General features: G+C 38.7%; 1 protein-coding gene across 1 annotated transcript in view; it reads right to left on the reverse strand.

The window, feature by feature from the left end:
- Positions 1-413: 413 nt before the first annotated feature.
- Positions 414-24930, reverse strand: part of ELOVL4 (ELOVL fatty acid elongase 4) — a 31660-nt gene continuing 7143 nt past the window's right edge. The window contains exons 2-6 of the mRNA XM_006182094.2: positions 10748-10935; positions 9503-9583; positions 6431-6602; positions 5269-5396; positions 414-2801 (exon numbers count right to left, since the gene is read on the reverse strand). Coding sequence (XP_006182156.1) covers positions 2526-2801; positions 5269-5396; positions 6431-6602; positions 9503-9583; positions 10748-10935 — 845 coding nt within the window. The 3' untranslated portion in view covers positions 414-2525. The remainder of the gene's footprint in view (positions 2802-5268; positions 5397-6430; positions 6603-9502; positions 9584-10747; positions 10936-24930) is intronic.

A 24930-nucleotide genomic window follows, 5' to 3' on the forward strand; every position in this document is an offset into this window, starting at 1 on the left:
GCGTCCACCAGCAAAGCAGAGCCAGGAGTAACAGAGAAAAGGGGGAAACAAAAAAGAGCGACAGAAGGGAGACCCAAATAAATAAATAAATAATGTAGATGGGGGGGGGGGGAAGAGTGACAGTTACTGATTCTACAAGAAAATGCACTGCTCCACGCCTCAGCTATGGCTAGTCACTGCAAATATTTAACAAATTCCCTGCTTTCTATGTAAGAAGACATTTCTTTAGTGACAAAGTTTTGCCAAAAGAGGCTGCAGTCCTCCTGTACTGATTTTTATGTATGAGGCATGTGTATTCAGTGTGATGATACAGAAATTACCAAAGTTGACAGAAAAGGCTGTATTTACCACATCTTAAAATCATCTTTGGTCAAGAAACTTAAAGTATAGTAAGGACTGAAGGATTTAAGTATCAGAACACGAGAGCTCCCCAACTTTATTTTTGGAATCAAAACAGCACAGCATTAAAAAGTGCTAAAATTTACATTTGAAATGACAAATGTAAGAATAAATCAGAAGAAAATGATATGTTTTATGCCTTGATCCAATAGTTCTTCCAAAGGCAACTAATTTTTAAATTTAATATTCCCATAAGAAAATAAGCTTTTTACCAGCAATTGTTGACATCCAGGTTCTAGTTTCATTTCTTTTCTACTTTAGAAATTGGCAGCAGGGAAGAATTTAAACAATCGAATCAAATAAACATCTAGTAGATAATTTACATGATAACAAACTGATTAACCAAAAAAAAAAATCATTTTTTCCCACAGTTGTAGTATATTTATTGTGCTGAAATCAGGTAGCAGGGAATGAACACCTCTGGGGAACCAGTACAGAATGTTTACAAAGATTTACAAACCTCTGGTCATTACACACTGAGCAGCAAAAACAAAGGTGTCGAATCCACTTAGGCCAAACTCTTACATGTGTTGCAAATTTTCTGTAATTCTCATAACCGCATGCCTTTGGGGAAAAGTGTAATTTTAATGCACAATAAACAGTTTATAGTTTACAAAATATTCTGAGATAGCCTGCACAAACAGCATTACATCCTGCACATGCAGTTTTGACATCTTAAAGATACTTAGAAACATTCATGCTTTTTGGAGGGGTCACATTTTCCCTTTCTCTAATGATTCCTGGGCAATACCCACTAGCAATGTGACCTACTTAATAAGACACTGTACAAGTTCTCTTCCCTAGCGGATTTCCAGTAGTTTTTTTATATTACATAAAATACTTCATTTGGAAACAGCAAATTTCATTTGTTGGTTCTGGCTACTCTCACTTTTATTCATTTTATGTCAGCAATTAACACCTTGTAACAATCAAGCACTGAATTGATCAAGCTTTAGCACCAAGGAGTCAAGAATATTGTACCAAAATGGGTTTACACTTCATATCTAGTTAAAAATAAAACCTTGTAACTTTGTCACAAGGAAAATATCACTCCAAAATTAAATACATTGAAAGAGAAGGATAGTTTCACAGAAAATCTTGGTATATGCTATTAGTTAAAAAAAGAAAAAAGTTAGTGAATTCAAAAGCTAATATTAAAATTTACAGTAGAGGACTCCTTGATTTTTTTCATTAAAATTTATTTAATTTTAAATGTTCTTTCCAACAGAAGAGGTAGGTATATTTCCACATATGAAAAATCGGTAACAGCCACAAATCAAAACAAGGAAAGCCTGATAAGAAATCAACATACTCTTCTAAAAGCCCATAAATGTAACTATTTTATGATGTTACTAATAAAGACATGAGTTGTTTCATTTCCAATCAGACAATAATCTTAATTTTCATAATATATTTCTGGTAGTAACAGGAGTATTGAAAGGCTGCCTTCTCATCACAAAAATTGTTTCCCACAGTGATTTGCGCTGCAAGTCATGGTGACCTCTGAGTCGCCAGACAGGATTTTACTGTAATTCGTATTTTCACCAACACCATCATCATCAAGCCTCTAAGAATCTACAGAAATCATCAGATTTTTAAAATTTAATAACAACCAAAAGGGTATCTTCGGACTAGAGGTGGAGCGATTTGACCATTCCAGTCAGCAAATGAATTCAAATGTGCACATTTCCAGCTCGGGACCAGAAAATGGAAGGTCACTGATTTTCGTCAGTAGGTAATAAGTAATTTAGCAACCAAAAAAAAAAAAAAAATGCATAAAGACCGTGTTTCTGTGATCATCGGATTGAAGAACGAAGGTACCTGAAAAGTCTCATGCGTTAGACAAACACATGTGAACAGAGGGAGGGCCTCTAAAGTCATGTAATGATTGCTTTGGTCTGACAACATCAAGGCTAATAAAAAAAAAATGTTTAAAATAAAAACTTCATAAATAAAACATCTGGATGTTGTATTTAACACTTTACTCAATCTAAAGGTTACTAATACATAGAGCACATTTGTCTTCTCCCCAAAACCCCAAACCCTCATTTGCTGCTCTTTTCCCTGAAATCCTGTATGAAATGGGAGCTTCCTCATTGTCAGCAACCGTTAAGGCCCAGTTCAGTTTACTCTCCTTTCGCTTTTCCGTTTTTCTGCTTTGTTCCGTTTTCCAGCCCTAGGTGCTTGTCTGACTTGCTCACACCGTTTGCTGAGACGCCGTTCACGGCCGGTTTTCCAGGCTTCGCGTTCTTGGGCTCTTTGTAGGTCCGTACATAGAAGTTGAGGAAGAGGAGGATGAAGCTGATGGCGTAGGCGATGAGCGCCCAGTGCATCCACTTGGGGAAGGGGCAGTCCGTGTAGAGGGACAGCGCTGTGTGCCCGATGGTCACGTGGAACTGAACCTGAAAAACAAGGCAACGCGGCGACGTTGGCGCGGGCGGGCGGCACGCAGCCTGCCCCCGCCTGGGGGCCTTCCACCCGCCGGGCCGGGCCCCTCCGTCCTCTGGCTCCTCCTCGCTCAGGCCGCCGCCCAAACGCCGTGTCCTCAGCCAGGGCTTCCCAGCGACTGGGACTCAGGTGCCTCCACCCAATGGGCCCATCAATGCCGGGAACCAGAGGGTCTTGTTTTGGGTGGGTCTTTTCCTTCACAGGAATGATCACTTTTGCTTCTGTTGACTTCTGGGCTGTCCAGCTCTCACCCGGGTACCGCCCCTGAGGGCAGAGCTCTGCGTGGCACCCAGGACCCCCGAGTCCTTGGCACTGTGTCTGGGCCCAGTGAATTATTTTTTGGATAATGTTGAATGATGTTATCTAATGAGAGGGACTATCAGTGGCCTAAGAAAGTAAAGTAATAGCACTGTAGGCTGTTCAGTGTTTGTTTTCCTCCCATATTTTAGACTGATTTTTCTCCACAAAGTTGTCAGCAAGCTGGTACACATACTTGTAGAAATCAGTTCATCAAAATGGTTCATTATTTGTCCTTACAGAATGGCAGACAGGAAGGTAAATATGCATCTGAATTAACACCTTCCTTTAAAAACTAAGATTTTGGGTAAAATTTAGTAGATATTTGATAGTAAGTGTAAAAAGAGAGAATCACTTTCAACTTTAAGAGTGTTTAAAAGGAGAAAAGCCAAAATTAAGATACTTTTAATTAAGATGAGGCAAATCAATGTAAATAATGATCTATCAATAAATGAATGGTTCTCAATGTAAGAATTATGAATTCCATGGTATTAACAAGGGTTAACTTTTTACAAGATTAACTCACATGATGAACTGTTGTGAGAATATCTGGCTTGGAAATACACCACCCTTCACAAAATTAACACCCTATTTGGAACAGGCAATTGTGTCTTCTCTTTTAAGGATAGCATGATCAATATTAATTATTATATTAAATATTAAAATATATACAATTATATTTATAATACAAATAAATGTTATAATTACAATAATTAAAATAATTTATTCCATCGTAAGCCCAAAATTTCTATGAGAGTAAAAAACTTTTCAAGTTTTCCATGGCAAAACCCAGATTTCATGAACTACTGATTTCACAATGATTCTTAAAACCTGCATGCCCAAAAAAAGGGTGTGTGCAGGGGTGTGACTGAGCACAGCAGGGCTCTGGGGAAGTCCGGGGCAGGCTCCAGCAACACACATACAAAGAGTTCACGGGATTTGTCTCATCTCCTCATTTTCTCAGTACCATTGCCTAATTACTAAGAGAAATGAATTACACCGTCTGTATAAACAGCTTACACAAAAAGTGGAGGAAGCTTCCTGTAGCACTGTAGTTCCAGGTGCCTCCTTCACACCCAGCATTCCCCAAAAGTTGTGCTTCCTGTTTGGCTAGCCAGCTGTTTGGCAACTTAAAGCAGAGATGAATAGTATTTCCAAATGTGATTTCACTGATAAAATTATGTACATGCTATGATTAAAGCAAATTATAATCAATTCCAAGGCTTGAAGAATAGCCACCAGGTTGGTTTGCGATTTCCAGTTTGGTGACCGGGCTAGCGCTTAGGTCTGAATGCTACACTGACACACCCAGATGCTACAAGAAGTCCTACTAGGCGTATGTGCTGAAAATCATCTGCTCTGAAGACTGGCATTTGAAAATGCTGAGCTCTGCTCTCTAAGGACTGTGTGTTAGAGAATTAGGGGTTCTCTAGTCCTTGTTCCCTTCCTTGACCCCACCCCTTCCTTGGCTCCGTGCCTTCCTTACAATCTTTAGATTCTAAATGTATGGGATCTACTAACAAGGATGAAAAATGGAACAGAAAACAGAAAATTTAAGCAAGGGCAGGATGAAGAGAGGTAATATTTTTAAGTGAAAAAGAAAAAACGTAGGGGAGCACGTACAGCTCAGTGGTAGAGTGCTTAGCATGCATGAGGTCCTGGGTCCAATCCCCAGTACCTCCATTAAATCAATGAACGAACGAATGAATGAATGAAGAAATACATACATACCTCATTGTCTCCCCCCTAAAAATTTTTTTAAAAATTAAATTAAAAAAAAGAAAGAAGTTAGATTTCTTTTCTAATCATAAATGAGTCTGTGTACTTTGTGGTGTGCTTAGATCTTAACTCACCCATTTCACAGATATTTTTAAGGACTAGTTCTCTTACAGAGACAAGAGCTGCATCTGGTCTTTTAAGGACATGTAAAAAGCAAGTGGCCGTGACCACTAGGTCTACGAACAGGTCGCTCAGAGCCAAACAGCCTCAATTCCTACAGCTGGAGCACAGAGGAAATTGACTTTGTAACAGAAAATTGTCAAAAAAGACTCAGCACTTTACAATCAATCAGACTCAAACAATTTCAGTGTTTCACCAGAAAAACTTTAGAAGCATTTAACTCACCAGCTGCAACATGGTCAGGTATCGTTTCCACCAAAGATACTTCTGAATCCACGGGCCAAAGGCAGTCAACCCATAGTATGAATACATAATCACATGGATGAAGGAATTCAGCTGGGCTCCGAAAAATGCTTTAGAAAAACAGAGGTAATTACAAGACACAGAAACCTTTATTAGGGAATAAACCACTTAGACATAAAGTAAGTGAATCTCCGTTATTTTCCAACATTTAATTTGAGTACAGATTAGGAGTAAGACTTGTAAAATAGTTCTAATGGAAAAGCCTTCTCTTCAGAACATGCTGAGTAATTTCAAAGTTTAGACTCAGGCTTTCACCGTATAAATAAAACGGGTGTTCTTCAAACGCAAAGGACTTTCAGAGTGGCAGGTTTTCAAATGGGCTACTCCAGTGGCGTTAAGTAGACGCTAATGTAGAACTATTGCTAAAGTACTTTTCCTTCTGTTTCTTGGCGGGGGGAAAGTCACGGTACACATAATTGTTTAAGCAGATTTGTAAATGTCTTATTACTGCCTTTAGATGTGATGAAATACGTATCTTCAAGACACTATTTCTCTCTCATGTTTCTAAATAGTTTAAAGAGAAAGTAGTAGGGTGACTGTACTATAGTGACTTGTACCCTGGGTCCCCATTAGAGGAACGGTCTGTTTCCAGCTCAGTGATGGAAACCATCTCCAATCTGCAGGCATCTGCAAAGCTGGAGGCAGACCTTGGCCAAACTGTGAATTCGGATCCTCTTCAACATTTAGAAGGCTACATACAGCCTCCTCTGAGTAAGAACCAGCAGGTTCCCTTGGGCCTGAGAGCAGGAGTGGGCTCTGTGCTTGGACTTGCTTCTGACTGAGCAGTCATATCCTGGCATTCTCTGGATCAGAACCACTAGAACTGCTCCCCATCAAAATTATTATCTGCTACATTTAGGATTAGTTTATGCTTCTCTCTGGGGTAAATCTTTAGGTATGAAAGTCGTCACAGATAAAAAGCTAAATCTTTACTTTCTTTAAATTTCTTTAAAATGGAATTAACAAAGAAAATGATTAACTATGCAAGTAAGTTAAATTATAGACCAAGTCAAATTCTCACTACTTTCTACCTGACACATTTACGTAATTTAATACATGCGGATGTGTTCCTGAAAATACTCACCCTGTCCCCCTGCGACCCACTTAATTCCAATCCACCACAATGTAAACATTGTACAGTGATGATATACGTGAAGGAAAGAGACTTGGTTGTTTTTCTTCCTCAGGATGAAAAACACTGTGTCCAAATACTCAATTCCCTTAGATATGAAGTACCACCACAGAGCAGCAGCTATCTGCAAAAAAGAAAGGAAAAGCGGTTATAAACACAGCAATGACACAATCACATGGCTTCCTACACATTGTAAGTAAGTCCTTATTCATCTTCGTTGCACAAAAGGTACGGGCTACTGTTTGTTTGGATTTGGTTTTATGCTTTTGAAAAACCTAGGCATCTCTTCATGGGGAAAAAAATGGGAAAGAATCTAAATCTGTATCTGTGTAGTGCCAAAGATTCAGAGAAAATTTTCAGTCTGTCCCACAGCTGAATGTCACGAGTACCACGCTGCTGGATGCAGAGCTGTCAACGCTTTCACCCTGACTATGATCTTCCTTTTGGTAGAGAAACGGAGATACTTACTCTGTAAAGGTATTTCAGTGGCCCATGCTTAGCCTGTGTCCTAACTCAGATGTCCTTTCAAGTGTGATTGTATAGCAACTGGTCTCTCTCACTTTAACACGTGCAACAAAGTAAGATCTCATCACAGTAGTTGGTGTTAAGCAGTAACATCTTTCAAATGATAAATTGAAACAAAAACAAACAAACAAAAACAACAAATATTTCCTAGGTCACAAATATAATCCTGCTTACATGAGTCTTTTCTTTTCCTAGGCTCTAATTAAGACGCCAGATGGTGCAGAAAGATTACATTACATGCTGAGATTAAGGATCCAAGGATCCAGTAAGAGGTGACCTCTGTATATATGGTTTAAAATGTATTACAAGAATCTTACTATACTAGTAACCTAAACTCAGCTTTTTTCCTGTCAAGTATTCTCTATGACGCGTGCCCTGCATACACACAGCAAAGGCAGCAGGACCTGACTGCGGTCTGTTCATAAAGCCGTGTGCGTCTGGCTGTGACAGATGCCTTCACAGCCGGCCCCAGGGCTTGCAGAGCTGAGAGAGCCCTTCCTCATTTTATACCTGCATCCTCTGGGGGTCACAGGCTACTGTTTGTTTGGATTTGGTTTTATGCTTTTGAAAAACAAAATGACAATTTTAAAGTGTGGGCAAGGAGGAAAGAGAAAAGCCAAAGAAGCAATAATGTCTTGTATTTTCAAGTGGAGAATTATTTACTGTATTTGCATGAGTCGTAATACTGTTGAAAGTTGGTTGAAAATAGGCTTGGAATGGTTAACTACTTACACCAACACTGTATTTAATATTCACTACTATGCTCACACTTTAAAAGAAAGGACAAACTGGTACGGTAAACTTTATGTGGAAGGTGACAGATAACGTCCTAATTTTCCCCTCATCTGGGCCTCTAAATTAGCCACGATTCATGAATAGTCGTAAATAATCCTTCTCTAAAAAGAAGTCTGTGAACTGAATAGCTACATCAAAATGAGAAGAGACACTTCTTGGTGCACAGCAATGAACACAAAAATGAGTCTCTTGGTAAAACACTCACCCTACCACATCTAACATTAGGAGAAGAGAGAGGGAGGGAATTTTCAAATGCAATCTGTTGCTGACTCTCTGGCTCCTTCCCCTCCTAGATGACAGTCTCACCATAGCTAATTTTTAAAGAACTGACTGTTTATGTATGTCAGGAGGGTAGGTTCACAATGACCAGAGTGGTGTTTTTCAACCTTTAACCTAAAACTGTAAGTATCTTGTTTGGTCAAGGGGGGTTTTCTATGAGCACACCACTTAGGAAGCAAGTCCAGCCCTCTTCCTTTTCCCTCCCCCGAGCCAAGCAACAGCAGAGTCAGTGCTTCGGGGAGAAGGTGCTCTAGCAAGATGGTTATCCCAGCCAACAAATCTAAATAAAGGAGCCCCCTTGTTCTCTCTCTGTCACACCCCGGGTCTTATCTTCTTGTTAACCATTTGTTGCACACAACCAGCGTCTGCCTCTCCTGCCTTCACTAGAATGTCAGCCCCACAAAGGCAGGGATCCTGTCTGCCTTTCCACCTGGGTCCCCAGTGGCCTTCACGCCACCTGCACGGAGCGGATGTTCAATCCACTTTTGTTGAGTGGATAAAACCAACATGACAACCAAAGGGGTGATTTTTCATTAGTGCATTAAGTCTCATAACAGGGAAATGAAGACATGGAACATTAGTACTATGATCAGTACGTTAAAGCAATGTGGTCTTGGGTCTTGATGAATATTGGTATTATATATTGCAACCCAAATGCTGAAGAGCTGTTTTGTTTTTAAAGGAAGCTACTACACATTATTTTATTACTACATCTATTACAGGTAGCATAAAACATATATACATATATAACATATTATATATGTCACATTATATGTTATGTGTATATAACATATTATATATTACATTATGTTACCTATATGTTAATGTAATCTTTAATATAAACCATAGTACACAAGAGGAGTTCAATACTTAACAAAGTAAGATAATTTATTGTTTCTTCACTTGAATAAAATGGTAATTTTACTGATGTAGGTGACTGCAAAGGGAAATATGATAACATTGTATTACTAGTCTATTTTTCTGCAAATATAATAAAAATTGAGTTTATACCTATATAAGTTGTGCTCTGCTTAATTTACTAAACATTACATTGTGTATAAAATGTTTGTTTTCCTTAGACTTTCTTAACAAATGAATTAGACTTTAAGAGTTTCTATTCTTGACCAAAAAACCAAAAATCTAAAATACATCCTTATACTAAACATGGAACTTCTTTTTTTTTTTTTTGAATACTACATTTTAGTAACCCAACATATATTCACCCTCACATCACCAAATGAGAGAAGATTCTGGAGGTATGAAAACAAATTTTCAATTATGTGCTTTTAAAGAAAAGCATAACTTCATTGACTCAAAACAATCCAATACACTCTTACCACTATATTAAAGCATGTTTCTTCACAGACTAGGGACTACCAAATTACACCAACTTCTATGGATTAATAGTATTTTTAACGTACTTACCCTGACTTCATTAACATCATCAGAATAATCCACACCCTGGCAAACATAGCTATATCCTGCATTATACGATCCCATGAATAACTGGAAAAAGGGAACAATATTTGGAGGAAAGTTTTAGTAGGTATAGCATTTTAAAAGACTAAGTACAATATGCAACCTTTCAAAATATTTTTAAAAGCAATATTGTCTAAAAAATTTCAAATGCATTAAATATTTAATATGTTGGAATATCTAAAATTTCCTGTCAATTTATTTTAAAATTGAAATCTAAATTTAAAATGACGTAGCATTTGGACTGAGACAGAGACTCTATCTCATAGTATTAAGAGAAGTTGTGAGTAACCGTGTCACAGATCCAAGAGTTACACTGATTTCTATTCTTGAATCAGAGTGGTTTGCATCTAACAAATTAGGTAAAAGTATCCAAATAAATTATTTTTTTTAATGAAGCTGAGATTCTATAGGCTAAGTTTTCAATTAAAGAAAGATTTTTTAAAAGGAGCATAACTGTTTATCCTCCCAGCATCACCAGCCCAGTTCTCTGGGTTCACACAGAACTTTAATGAAGAGTCTCTGGGGAAACAAATTCCTTTCACTCTGACAACTTAAAAAATGGCTGTGTTAGGATATTCTTTCCAAACGTCATGGAGAATTTGCTGGTGCTCAGAAAAGTACACGATGATTAGCAGCCAAACTTGCATAACAGTTAATTCATTTTAGTTCCAACCTAAAATACAATTACATCATGTAATAGGATTTAAACTTGAAATCGGTATTTTACATTTGCGTATTTTCATCACTTACCAAACCTGAAACTGCTGAATAGTAATTATAAATAAAATAGCTACAACTATTTACTAAGTGCTTAATATGTTCCAAACACTATGCAATAATTATCTCACTTATCTCTGATACCCTAGAAGGTAAGTATTTTGTCTATTTTACTGATGGGAAAAATGAGGGTCAGAAAAGTTAAATAACTTCCAATGTCAGAAAAGCCAATGTGGGTTATTTCAGAATCTAATCTGTCTGCTACAAAATTGCATTTAAAACAACTGTCCTATCCTTGATGTATGATTCATATTATTGTCATCCAAAAATGAAAACTGTTAATAATATAAAATTTATTCTTAGAGGAGCTAACAGCTATCTTAGGGTACAATATTACAATGATAGTTTTATACATTTTCATTTTTTAATTTCCAATAACCTGAGGGAATTATAAAGTGACTTTAGTAAACCTACCTCTCTGAAGATAAAAAGGTTAAGCAAAACCATCCCAAAATTATAGATAATGAGCACTAAACGCATCTGAAAAGGTTCTCTGTCCTTCATCCATTTTGGACCCAGCCACACGAACAGGAGGTAAAGAGTGCTTATACAAAGTGTAGGCAAGGGAGACTGCATCAGAGGCCAATTTTCCACGCGTTTATCTACCGAAAGACAATAAAATTCATTAAATAATAAATGTTTTATACAATGAATTTATTACAAGGTATAACATTTCAACTTAAGTTTTCCTAATTTGACCAAATGCAGATCCCTGTCCTTAGAGTCCCAACAAACACACATGACATAAAAACCAAGGAGACAAGACCACTTCCGGGCAGTAGCTTTTGAAAATGAAGTTTCATTACCAGAGGCACACAATACGTTTTACAGAGAGCCTAGAGCACAAGGAGAAGAAACAGGGCTCCTAAAACTACAGAACAGGCTTGGGATGAAAAGAGAAGCAAAGATTTCACAGACAGAAAATAAATACTTTAAGGGGAAACTAGACTTCAACATCGAATGTGAAATTGATCTGTGCAGTCAGGAAGCTGCTCCCTCCTCTGCCGAAAACAGGAAAAGCTTGGTAAGCTAAAGAGGTCTGGAGCAACAGAAGCCATTCCCTGGAATGTTTCTGGATACTGAAGAGAAGAGTATAGTATGTACTAAGCTGGAGATTAACTTAGAGATCATGCCAGTTCTGTAATTCATTTAAACAGCAACCACCACACTCAAGACATATTTCTAACTTTTTCCTTGAGAACATGAGTCTATTTTTTCCCCACGAATATGACCAACTTAAGTGCTTTTCTCTAAGGCTATAAATCATTGACCTTACATGTGTGTACATGTAAGTATCTATGAAATGTGACACATTATTTCATTTAAAATGAATCAACTGCCGTTAATAGTCAAACATGTAAGCCTGGATCAAGTTTATAAAAGAGTTTTGCCACAAGTAAAACACTTCCGAGAGAAGCATGAAAATGAAATATGAGGCTGACAAAAATTAACTTTCCAATACATTATAAAAAGCACTGAAGTTAATTTTGGTATTTCTAAAAGCTCATCAGCATTTTAAAGGTTGTGAATCTAATGTCTATGTAAATAATGTAGTTTATTTTTGGTAAAACAAAACATTTCTATGTTCTATTTTCAAGAAAATAGTATTTTTTAATAGTAGAAAAAAATTTAACTTCCATCCAGTTCCTGAAAGCTAGCCTAAATGAATTTAACTTAATTGCTCATTACAATGTCCCCCTATTTAAACTGTCAGTTTTATTAAAACTACCTATGCAAAATAGTTCTGGATAAGTTAATTATGTTTCAAAATAGTTTACTTAGACATAGTCTGTTTCTATATACTGTCAACAGAAAATAAGATACAAGAAATAAAACAGAAGTACAAAAATATTTAATCACATAGCTTCCAAAGTCAGGAAGTGACATAACAACTATGGTTTTGCTTTGTTTGGTTTGGTCTTTTCAGTGAATACTGGGGATTGAACCCAGGACCTTGAGCACGCTAAGCATGCTCTGTACCACTGAGCTCTACCCTCCCTACCATTACTATGGTTTTTATGAGAGAAGAGTTGTTAGAAGGGTGGGAGAGTGACTTGAAAGAAAAACACATATAAGAAAAACAACAACAAAAAACCCCAGAAAAACTGATCTTACTTCATAGTTTACAGAGAAGGTCTACCATCTACCTATTCAAGGTTCTGTCATTCAAATCAAAACATATTCCAGAACTAAAAATAAACTACAAGTCTTAAAAGACAGGAGAGACAGTAATCTTCCTAGGAGGAGGGAGTGACTTAGAGATGGGGGCCGACTTCTGTTGAAGGTCCCACCAATGGTTGCTCACTTTTCTTTAATGTTGTTATAATATCCTTCTGTGACTATATCTTTCTATGCTGAAAGTCTCTTTAAAATATGGGGTATTCATCTACTTAGAGCTTTGTTTTTCTATATTATAGGAAAAAAAAAAAAAACACACAAACCCTCTAAATCCTAGGAGCCCGGCTCTACTTCAGGTCACCAGGAAAAGCGCTGCCAGGGTGACCCACCCCGGGCCACAAACCAGAGGGCAGATGCTGCTTTTCCCATGAGATGGACACAAAGAGCGAAAGGCCTCTGCTGTGAGATGATCTATGCAACAGAGAACAGAAGACAATTCATCTGTAAGGAGATTCTAATTTCTAACATCACGGGCCAGTTCTTACCCTCACACACACAGAACTCCCACTGACTTCAAAGGAAGTTCTGAGCAGCAAGCAGGAAAGAATTAGAGAAATGGGTCCAAAGTTTCCCCCAAATCAAAGAGATAGAAATGTTCCTTCTTTTTAATGCACAGTGAAACCTGTACCATTCTCTCACTCAGTGGAGATACTGAAAAAGAGAACTAACAAAGAAGGGAGAGAAAGACCCAGAAGGTCTAAGACTAAATACTGACAGAAGCCAACAGACGAGAGAAGAGGTGGCGGGAGCAGGTGAGGAGTAATGGGGAGGGGGGGTTGGAGGAGTCCGGGAGACTCCATCGGGGACCAGGCAGGCGGAGGTCAAACACTGGCTCTGCCACACAGTCTGTCCTCGCCCTCTTCACCTAGAACACCCAACGGAGAGCAGGGGCACGAAGCACCTGGGGGCATCTTTAAAATGCAAGTTCTGACTCAGCCCGTCAGGGTACTGCCCGTTTTTAGGAAGATTCTGCACTTTCTAGGCAGTTCCAGCTAATGTCATGCCAATATTTCATGCACCATCTGTGAGTATCAGGAAACTAGGTGAAGTCTTAGGATTTTATTTTTTTAACCTCTGAAAACTGTTACTTTTAAAAATAACAGGAAGAAGAATGGAATTTAAGGTGAGGAAAGCAGGCCCAAGGCAGTGTGTGCTGCCCAGGGGGCCCATTTCTCATGGGCAGAGAGCCCGTGCAGACATTTTCCTGTCACTGCACACATCACACTGTCCTGTGACTGCACGCGTCGCACTGTCCTGTGACAGCTTTAACTGCATTCCCCGAGGGCAGAGGCGGGTGTTGCATTCTGGTTATTATTACAAGGCCTGTCATGGTGCCTACACATTTATTTGATGAATAAGTGAGGAGTAGACAATTTTTTTTCATATGGGTCCTTTATTCTCAAGCCCTTCAGTGAAATCCAACGGTACATTCACTGACAGTCCAGGTGTCTTCAGTGTCCAGCATCCCCTACCCTCAGCTCTTCCCGAGCCTCCCGCACGCTGGCCCATCACTCTAACCCAGAGTCCACCACACTTCATGCTGGGGTGTGGTGGGTGCTCATGTGCCCCTGGAGCCTGACGTCTTTCCTTCATGGCTCCCCCCAGGGGGAAAACACAAAGCCCTCACTCCTTTCCCCGACCATGCAAGCCGTGCACTCAGCCACCACTTAGCAGAGCCCTATTTCCAGCCTATGAAGGGCCACATTTCACACAGTGTCCTTCTCAAACTGGCCCCACAGCTCACGAGGACCAGAAGGCACTCAAAAATTCCTCCTCCAATGACCATTATTAGGGAAGGTATAGTAACAGTCAGCAATCTGAATCACAGCATAACAGCAGCTTCCACTTACATTTGCAAATGATAACATTTGCATGAAATTTCTCCATGTCTTTGCAGTTATTTGTGTCTTTCTGAACCGATGTGCATTAATGTTTTTTTAGTACTGTCTGCCAAGACATCCCACACTTCTTCTATATGTTCTCTTTCCCACTAAAGAGAAAGACTGAGTACGTCACAATATCAAACAATGATACAAAAATTCACCATTGGTAACAGTCCCAAGTCTTGAACCAAAAGCAAATGATGGGGGATGAGAGCAGTAAAGAAAAAGCATGAATACTGAAGCTTTAACTATTTATATAAATAATGAATTATTTTATATAAAGTAATGAGTTATCCAGCTTTTCATTAACTCAAATGTATATGTTGCCTTTCTTCTAAGAAAGATGGGTGGATTCCCTTACTTTTTTTCACTTTTTTCCCCCAGTTTTATTGAGAAATAATTGACACACATCCCTAAGTTTAAGGCGTACAGCGTGATGGTTTGATTTACATGTACTGTGAAATGATGACCACAGTAGGTTCAGTTAACATCACCTTCTCATACAGATAAAATAAAAGAAAAAAAGGAAAAAAACTTATCCTTGTGATGAGTGCTCTTGGATTTACTCTCTTAACAGCTTTCCTATATGTCATACGGTGGTATGATGATGTGCATCGTACCCCTAGTACTTACTTATCTTAAAGCTGGAAGTCTGTACCTTTTGACCACCTTCCTCCGATGCTCTGTCCCACAGCCCACCGCCTCTGGTAACAAGTCTGACCTCTCTTTCTGAGTTTGGTGTGTGTTTGTTGTTTTTTTTTTTTTCTTAATAACCTTTTGAAGGTAAACTACATCTCTATTTATTTGAGTTACACTGAATTCAAATACAGATTACGCATATTAGAGTAAAAGAGGATACATATCATATCTGGTATGCTGTCAACACCTCTATCCCTACACAGTTAGGGTGGGATTCCATGCCATGAATTTATTAGAAAAAGAAAAAAAGAGAAAAATTCTATTGAAACCCTATCCCTTCTGCCACCGCTGAAGTCAATCCTGTCATCAAGGAATACCGAGATTCAAATATGTTTTATGTAACATTCTTGGGAATTCTCTCTTTGAAAAGCTTTCTTTCTGGGGAGAGGGGAGCAGGGTCAATATGGCACAAATATAAATTGGACTCTAGTTGACCTGTTTTATTTTTATATTTTATATTATTAATGTTTATTAACATGTTTATGCCCTTCTGTCTTAATGATTTTGTTCTTATTTTGAACCTATTTATTAACAATTTTAAGTCTTTCATGTTGTGTGTAAACGCTGACCTAAACTAGATTTGTAGAATTTTAGACTTAGAAATGATCCCTTCATCTTGGGAATGAGATGCACAGAGGTCAGAGACTTGCTGGAGCAGGGGGAGCCTCCGGCATCCTGACAGCTGCTCCAGGACCACTCAGTCACCACAGCCGCTAACTTTAGGGGAGAAATTTCCCTGTCAATTTCTTCCTAAATTATAGGTGCAAAAAATACTTTCAGATAGAACTGTGACCATCGATCATGTGCCTTCAAGGAAAAGAAAAGAGAGACCTTCTTTGAAGGAAGAAGGACAAGAGATAAACAAACCAAGGGTCACGCTGTCTCAGGTGCTGCATCCGGCAGACCTGGTCTGGGACCACGATGCTCTGGAAGACAAGACACAGAGACCAGTGGCAAAGAACCAAGGATGTCCAGCCTGGCAAAAAGAAGGAGGCCTCATCTAATACTGACAGACCCAGTGAGAGATCAGATTTATGCTCTATTTCCAGAGAACCAATGAGAAGAGTTCTAGAGAAATACATTATACCTAAATTCAGAAAGTTTCTAACCATTAGGTCTTTCTTTAAGTAGAAAAGCTTTCTCCTTTGGTTATGAGTTTTCTATCCTAGTTTTAAATTAAACTTAAGCAAACCTAAGGCTAAATATTACAGTAAATCAAGTTCAGGTGCAAGAAATTTTAATAATCAGAATTACTAAGACATATTACCTTAACGTTCCAGACCTTTAAGGGTTAACTCTTTCTCAGGAAATGGTTTCCATTTAGAACATTTTGACTGTTGCATAAAGTTCAGGCCAAGAGGGACTAATTTATTTACAAACATTAGTTTGGTCAGCAATCAAACAATTGTATCTACATTATAAAAGGCCATGTAATGGTTACACAACTGGATGTGTTTGTCAAAACTCACAACCTGTTCATTAAAAAGTTTTTTTTTTATTCTGTGTAAATTATACTTGTATAAAAAAAATGGGAGGAAAAATGGTCCATCTTAAGTGGGGCTTCCCTTGAACATCCTCCACCAACAGTTTTTTATTCTTAACATGATTTGCCTCTTAAAACCACACAGCACAGTGGACAGAACAGACTTTCAACTAGGCCCCTCGATCCCTTTTGCACTGAGTGATCTGGGGCAGGTTATTTATTCCCTGACCTCTCAAAACTCATTATCTAATAGATAAGACAGACATGAAAAATCAATTACTTTGCAGGATGATGAGGACAAAGTCAGAGGCCAGCCTAAGGACAGTGGAAGGACAGGAGAGAGGGGACAAGGCGAACTTCAAGAGCAGACATTGAAACTGTTCCTTGAAGAAAAGAAGAGCAATTTGCCGAGCAGACAAGGAGGGAGGAAGGCCTTCCTGTGGAGAGAACCATATGTATGAAGAGCCCCAAAGCAAGAAATAAAACACGGATTTTGTAAATTAAGCAGGCCTGAGGTAGAGGATATATACAAGGAAAGACAGCAGGAGATGATTAGAGATTTATAGGTCAGATTGGACCTGGGGAAAATCTCGCAAACGATGCTGAAGAGGCTGGAAATTACCCTATAGATAATTGGGAGATACTTAACTGGTTAGAAAGAGGAGATCACATTTGGCTTTTAACAGATCATGATGGAGGGAGTGAGAGACGGACTAAAGGCTATGTCAAGAGGCAGGGAAACCAGCTGGGTCAGTGGTTCTCAACCTGTCTGTTGCTAGGCTGATTACCTAAGACTCATCTGCTTGTTAAAAATATAGATTCCCAGGCCCCACCCCAGATCTACTGAATTAAAATCTCTGGGTGGGGCCCAGAGCTATGCTCTCCAAGTTGCCCTGGTGATGCCGATGAGCAGCCAGCCTTGCCTGGAGACCGGCCACTATAATGCAAGAATGATGGGAACCTGGATTCAGGGAGCTGCCCTGGGGATGGAAGAGATGGGCAGAAGTGGAAGTCATGAGAGTAAAATCTACAGATGGCTGAAGTGGATGTGAGATGTGAAGAGGATAAGAAAAGTTCAGGATGACTCGCAGATTTCTGGCGTAGCTGGAGACACAGATGGTAAAGTCATGGATCCGGAACTGGGCATCCAAGAAGAGAGCAGATCTGGAAGGAGATGATCAAGTGAGTTTTGAAACAACTTGTGTTTGAAGCCCTCGAGGGACACCGAGGTGGGGGTATCCTGTTGGCAATGGAACTGCAGATGACTGAGTCACTGGCAAGGGAAATCACACCAGAATTTCAGATCATGAAGGAAAGAGCACACAGAAGGAGAGAATAAAATGAACAAGACTGAACCCTGGGGAACACTTAAGGGAAGGGTGGGATCAACGGCAGCGAAGCAACCAGAGAGGAAGGAAGAGAAAAGAGAAAATGACGTTGTAAAGACCAAGATGCTTCTGAAATGATGCAGCAGGCAATGGACTATATTGATGGAGAATCGACTGTTCTTTTCTGTTCTTTTTACTGAGGAACTAGTAACCATCTCACAGCCTTGATGTGTGGTAGTTAAATGGGAAAGTTCCAGCATACAAGGATGATACATCCACCTTCACACTGTACCCCACTCCCCCTTCACGCCACAGCTCCACACAGGTGTGTCTCACGTCAGATATAACCTACACCCCTCCCACTAAAAGTTAAGCACTTGGATGTCTTCCGGATCTTTTCTTCCCGATCCAGAGGCATTCTCTAGGTTCTGAATATGAACACTGAACATCTCAAGTCGGACTAGCAGCCCCAGAACCCAGCTTCCTCAACAACCAGCTGGGTAAGCCAAGCACGGCGCCTGGTCTCTCTGGCCCTGCGGATGATAACAGGCTGTCAAGAGGAAGAAGACACTATGTGCTCAGTGTCTGACACAGAATAAGAGCTTGATAAATGTCGCCATTGTCATTACTACTGACAGCAACCAAACTCCTGAATCCTCCTCTCTCCCAAGGGAAGAGTTAAACCAGATTAAAGAAAAATTATCATGAGTAATTTTAGAAGAGTTTAAACTGAGAAGACAGCACATCTTGTAATTTACTTAGGAGAGCAAATACATAACAAGTCTAACCCTAAATTTTGAATTATTTGGAGAGGTTTTTTGTTGTTGTCGTTGTTTAAAAAAAACTTTTTAAAGAAAATGTAAACCAGATTTTTAACAAATAAAATATTTTTAATCCAACAGTTTTGACATAACCCAAGTCCTTAGAAACTTCTACTTACATACAAACAACTGTAATTAATTCTTACAACAAACTATCACTGTGTATATTAAAGCAACTTCCTTTAAAATCTCTGACAGGCCTCCTCTTTCTTTGAGAGGCTTTTTTCTTTTAAAGCTTTTTAGAATTCAGGGTTTGCATCAGCCAGAATGAACTTTCTTCCCCAGGTATTCTAAGCTGGTCATTATCTCCCAAAAGAAATATTAGCAAAAAATTTAATTTTTAGAACATCCAAATTCCTAGAATTAACAAGAAAGAGCCCAAGATTACAGAAGGAAATGATCCTAGTTGGGTGACGACTTTGGGACGTCCATGAAGCAGAGGGAGTGCACAGCATGGGGCAAGGGACAGGACCTGAATTCAGGACGACTGGACATCAGCTCTGCAGATCATTTTCTAGCCCTGTGACTGTGAACCTGAAGCTTTCTGCACCACAATTTCTTCCTATGTAAAAATAAAAAGGTGGTTTTAATAAGATTGCCCAAATCACAGAGTTGCTTGATTTGGGCCTCTCCAACATTAACTCCTTCTGCATTTAAAAATACTAAATATGTATTTCTTCTGAAACTTTTAAAGCACACCGTGATTACTTCTCTCATGTCATGCAACTGTCCTGTCACTTCTGCTTAATCGTGTCCCACACTAGACGGGGAAGGGGTTACACCTGTGTTCTCTATGTCACAGAGGCTCCCACAGTGGGAGCACCCAGCAGATGGCTGAGGACTAAGTGCACTGAATGAAGGCCACAAAGTATCTAGAAGATAAATACTGTTATTATGGCTACTGCTACCATGAGAATAGACATTCAAGACATTTCTAAATCGCCTTTTTGATTCAGGTAAAATCAGCAACAGTGACTAATTAATATTGTTCTACAAGAAATATAAAGTCCCTGTTGGGGTTAAAAAACAATGAATTGTTCTATAAAAATCCATGCCATTGTTTAGTTTTCATTCTTTTTTTTTTTAATTGAAGTATAATCAGTTACAATGTGTTCATTTCTGGTGTGCAGCATAAGGTTTCCTTCATACGTCTACATGTATACATTCTTTTTCATATTCTTTTTCATTATAGGTTCCACAATATATTGAATATAGTTCCCTGTGCTATAATGAAAAAACTGGCTTATCTATTTTATATACAGTAGTTAGTTACCTGCAAATCTCCAACTCCTAATTGCATTGTTTGGCTTTCTTAAATAAACTTTAAACTCAATAGCTTATGAACATTTAAAAGTTCTCCTTTTTCAATCATAATACACAGTAGCAGATTATCAGAAACATTAGGAAAACTCCACTCCCATGCTAGTCAAAGTGTGGTCCATACCACACCAGCAGAAAAGCACCTCTTGGAAGCTTACTAGAAACACAGAATCTCAGGCCTTTCTCCACACCTATTAAGCCAGAATCTGCATTTTAATTAGATTCCCAGGTGATTTACACATTCAAGTCCAAGAAGAACTTCTTTAGTCTACTCAGAAATGTGGGCTGACTTTATATAATACATAATCAAGTCATGTAAGTTCAATTTATTTGTTCCTAGAGCCTACCTGAATAAGTCAGCCACTTCTTTCTCTTCTAACAACATCTACATCTATTTAACCTGTCATAAACAAAAGAAAAACACAAGTCCAGTAACCAACGAGAAATTCTGAGTAGCTTCACCAGGATATTCAAGACAAGAAACATGTACTACGCTATTCTCTACAACTATTCACTCCTCTTTAACAAGTTAGAACCAACAGTTGCAAATCAACTTCATTTTTTTTTTTATACCTGATGGCTAATCACTATATTCAGGTGATACTGTTATAAGTCCATTTGCCTTTACTGGCTACACAAAAATAACGGTTATTCCCAGTCACACTGTATACTAAAAGCCCCCCAAAGGGAAACTGGGTCTCTTCCATAGGGAGTTAGTCACTGTCTTCCTCCATTTACTATAAGTATCAGGAGGGCCAGGGCTACAGCCCTTGTTCCTTGGTGTATCTCTGTAACAATGCCTTCAAACATCTGTTAAAAGAAATTTTTAAGGAAAAAAATGTAGGTAACAGTTGTCAAGAAGAGTTTGAAGGGGGAGGATATAGCTCAGTAGCAGAATTCGTGCTTAGCATGCATGAGGTCCTGGGTTCCATTAAAATAAATAACTAAACCTAATCACCCCCCACCGCAATACATAAATAAGTATTTTTAAAAAGAAGAGTTTGGGAAAGATCTTATCTCTGTGACAAAGATAAACTAAATAGCACTGTAAGGCCTCTTCCAGGTTCTAGTCTAAAATGTGATGCTTAACATATTCTCCAAGCCAAGTAAGAGCTTGGGTACCAGTGAGGTGGAACAGGCAGACTCAGAGGAGAAAGGACCTGCATACAACTGGATAAAGGGGACAGGTGACGATCGGAGATGTACTCTAGAAATGACACAGGTTCTGAAGGTGGTGGAGGAATGAGGGGTCGGTTTCCTGCTGAATCAGGGTGATGAGGAAGGGGATGTCTGCTTTAACCCTCTACAGACTCAGGAGAAAGGATGATGGTTTGAATTTGGAGAAGTGCCTGGATGAATGGAAAGAGAGGGCAGTTCTTGCAGAATTCAGAGGTGAACCAGGCAGAGGCTGCACTGAAAAAGACCAGAAGGTCAGAGTGTGATGGGCAGGCAGGAGGGAGTGGAGGTCTGCACCAGTAAGGCCGGGGTCAGCTCCAGGGTCTGAGGGTCTGAAGGAGCAGATGGCCAGCATACAGTTTTATGGACTCAAATATGTAACAGTCACCTAAGAGCCTGAAAGAATGGAGAGAGAAGTTAAAAAGCAGAGAAAAAAAGAATTCTTGTGGGGGAGGGTACAGCTCAGTGGTAGAGAGCACACTTAGCCTGCAGGAGGTCCTGGGTTCAAACCAGTAGCTCCATGAAATAAGTGATTAAACCTAATTATCCCTTCTGCCAAAAAAATTAAATATATATATATATATTTAAACCAAAAAAAAAAATTTTTTTTTAATTCTGGTTCTAAGTTTACCTGAACAGAGATCACAATAAAGGTAGAAAGTGAGAGAAATTATAAAATGTCCCACAGAGAGCAGATTAATAGGGATGGAGCCAGAAACTTACAAAGGAGAAAAGACAATGCACAGATGATGTGGGTGAATCAATGTGCGATACAAGCTGAAGACTGATTACTCCGAGGTTTAATTTGGGAGGCTTAGTGCTCGATGGATAAGATTCAGAAAGTCAGCTCACTGACTTGGAAACTGGGGAGAGTAACAGTACTCAACCCAAAGGAACATGAGGATTAAATGTGGCAACACATACAAAGCTCTGGACACAGTGCCTGGCATTTAGTAAGCATTCAATAAATACTCTCTATTAAGACTGGGCAATAAAACAGTATTTGCTGGATGAACAGGGAGGCTGCACCGCTTTATGAAAAGGTCCCTGATGTGAGACAGTGAAAGATCCGGATTCAATCCCAGCTCTGTTACTTTCCAGCTGTACAGTTTTAAGTCGATTTCTTCATCACAGAATGATGGCTAACTAATACTTACCTTATAAGGACACGAAAGACATTAAATAATACAAGTTGTATAAAATTCATACCACAGCATTTTATAGCTCATAATGGTCCTACACTAGAAATTCAATAAACAGCAGTGAGTTTTATACCATGTGCTCTGTATTCACGGTTTAAAAAAATAACATATTCATAAAAGCCAGTGGGGGGGGATGTACAGCATTAAGAGGTCAGGGGGTGGGGTGGATGTGTATGTGTGTGTGTGTGTGTGTGTGTGTGTGTGTGTGCGCGTGCGTGTGTAATATATATATATTTTTAACCATGAATTTAGATATTATCTGCACATGGTGAAACTCACAGCTATTCACTGAGCTACGTACAAGTTCACTGCGGACATAAAATGCTATAATGGGCATTTCATATACTTTATGTTATTTAATGTTCAGAGCATCCCTATACAGTACGTATGAAGAAGAAATAGACAACTACATCTATTTGATAGGGAAGAATGATGCCTTGCACACAGGAAGCCAAGGCAGAATGCAGATAAGTGGTTTCCTTCTCACCTCACCTTCACATTTTGCTGTGCTTCTCAGAAAAAAGTAGTCATAAAACCTCCTCCCTGTGCTAAACTAGGGGTTCAAAGCCCAAACATCCCCCTTGGTGCTGCCAATGTTCTTAAGGCTTTAAGAAAATTGAAATGGTGTTTCCCTTTAGCAAAAAAAGATTGAAGACACTACTGGAGTATCTATGTGTGTTTTAACGGGAACTTTGGCCAGAACCTTCTCTTGCTAACAGTCTATAAGCTGATAACCATGGTCGGTCCTGAATTAATTCCTTTTCACTAATGAACAATAGTTTTCAGTTCCTGTATTATAAAATTTGTCTAACACTTTCATAATTCACTTTGAAAGTACTTTTTTATGGTTCTAGCTAGTCCATAACATGGAAGTCAACTTCATCTTCTCAGGCTAAATGCTACTTTTTATATTTTAGCTATATATTCACACATATGCTATAAATATGTAAATTTACATAAATAATTAACACTTTTAGTTTAATCTCAGACAAAAACCTTATACTACCATTAACATTTCAGATGCTTTTCTTTAGATTACCCCTGGTGGTATTATGACTTTGTTCAGATTTAGTATTTTAAATAGTGATACTATGTTGATGAGAAAGCAGTATATGATAAGGTTAAAATAAGAGAAGATACACAGGTCAAAGGACTTCGCTTTGGTGTGATGGAAGACCAGAGCACTGGGCTAAGAGACAAAACCACCTGCTTAGACCCACTTCCACTACAGTGTTCATCTGCAAATTATTTAACTTCTCTGACTCTCAGGGAATTTAAAACATACGGAAATGTCACCGCTAGCCAGGCCTATTTTCCTGAGCTGTTGTAAGGTTCTTGGTAATACTGTAGAGCAAAACACAAAGGCAAGGTTGTCATCCTTGTTACTTGCTACCTTCTAGCCATTTAGGTATTTTTTTAAAGCAACAGCTCTGCATTCTCTTTATAAAGCCATTTTATGATGAGCTGAAAAAAATAATAGAAGAATCCACTGCTGAATTCTTCAATAGCACTTCACACTGAAGAAAGATCATTTCTAGAGATGCTATATTAATTTTAGAATATATGAAATTCTTTCTTTAATTGTAGTTTAAAAAAACCCACATAAACCTTACTATCTTAACCACTTTAAAGGGTACATTTCATTAGTGTTACCTCACTGGTGTCATCTACATTCACACGCCTGTGCAACCAACCTCCAGAACTTTCTCATCTTGCAAAACTGAAACTCTGTATCCATTAAACAACCCTCTAGCTCCCCCTCTTCCCAACCCCTGGCAACCACCACTCTACTTTCTGTTTCTATGAATCTGACCTCATGAAAGTGAAATCCCCAGGATCTGTCTCTTTGTGACTGGCTTATTTTACTTAGCATAATGTCCTCAAGGTCCATCGATGTTGCAGCTTATGTCAGCATTTCCTTCCGTTTCAAGGTTGAATAATATTCCACTGTCTGTATATATCACGTTTTGTTTATCCACTCAGTCACCAGTGGATACTTGGGTTGCTTCCACCTCTTGGCTATTGTGCACAGTGCTGTTATGAACATGGGTGTGCAAATATACACGAAATTCTTCAACAATACATATCCGTGCCTAAGTTTTCATTTGATAAACAAATAAAAATGAAAACAGAGAAGCTAACTCCTTCAAACACTCCAGTTCAAAATTACAGATGGCTTTATGGGATCACACCTAACTGAACAACGGATTCCTTCAGTGGATTAATGCATTTGCGTTTCAAATTCCAAGACATATTCTAATTAAAATGTGATCACAAATAAAATATTGTATTGAGGTATTTGTTTAAGGATGACAATATTCCATGGAGAAAAATACATGACAAAAGTAAGATTTCTTTTTAGTTAATAGTTTGGTTAAGGAACATACTTCACCAAAACCATTTAATTTCCTCTGTTTTCCCCATATGCTAAGACCTACACATTTGTAGCAATTTTACAAAAATTTTAAGCCATACTTTCAAATTTAAATTAGAAGTGCTCAAAGATA

Source organism: Camelus ferus, chromosome 8, assembly GCF_009834535.1.
Source record: "Camelus ferus isolate YT-003-E chromosome 8, BCGSAC_Cfer_1.0, whole genome shotgun sequence".
NCBI lineage: Eukaryota > Metazoa > Chordata > Mammalia > Artiodactyla > Camelidae > Camelus > Camelus ferus.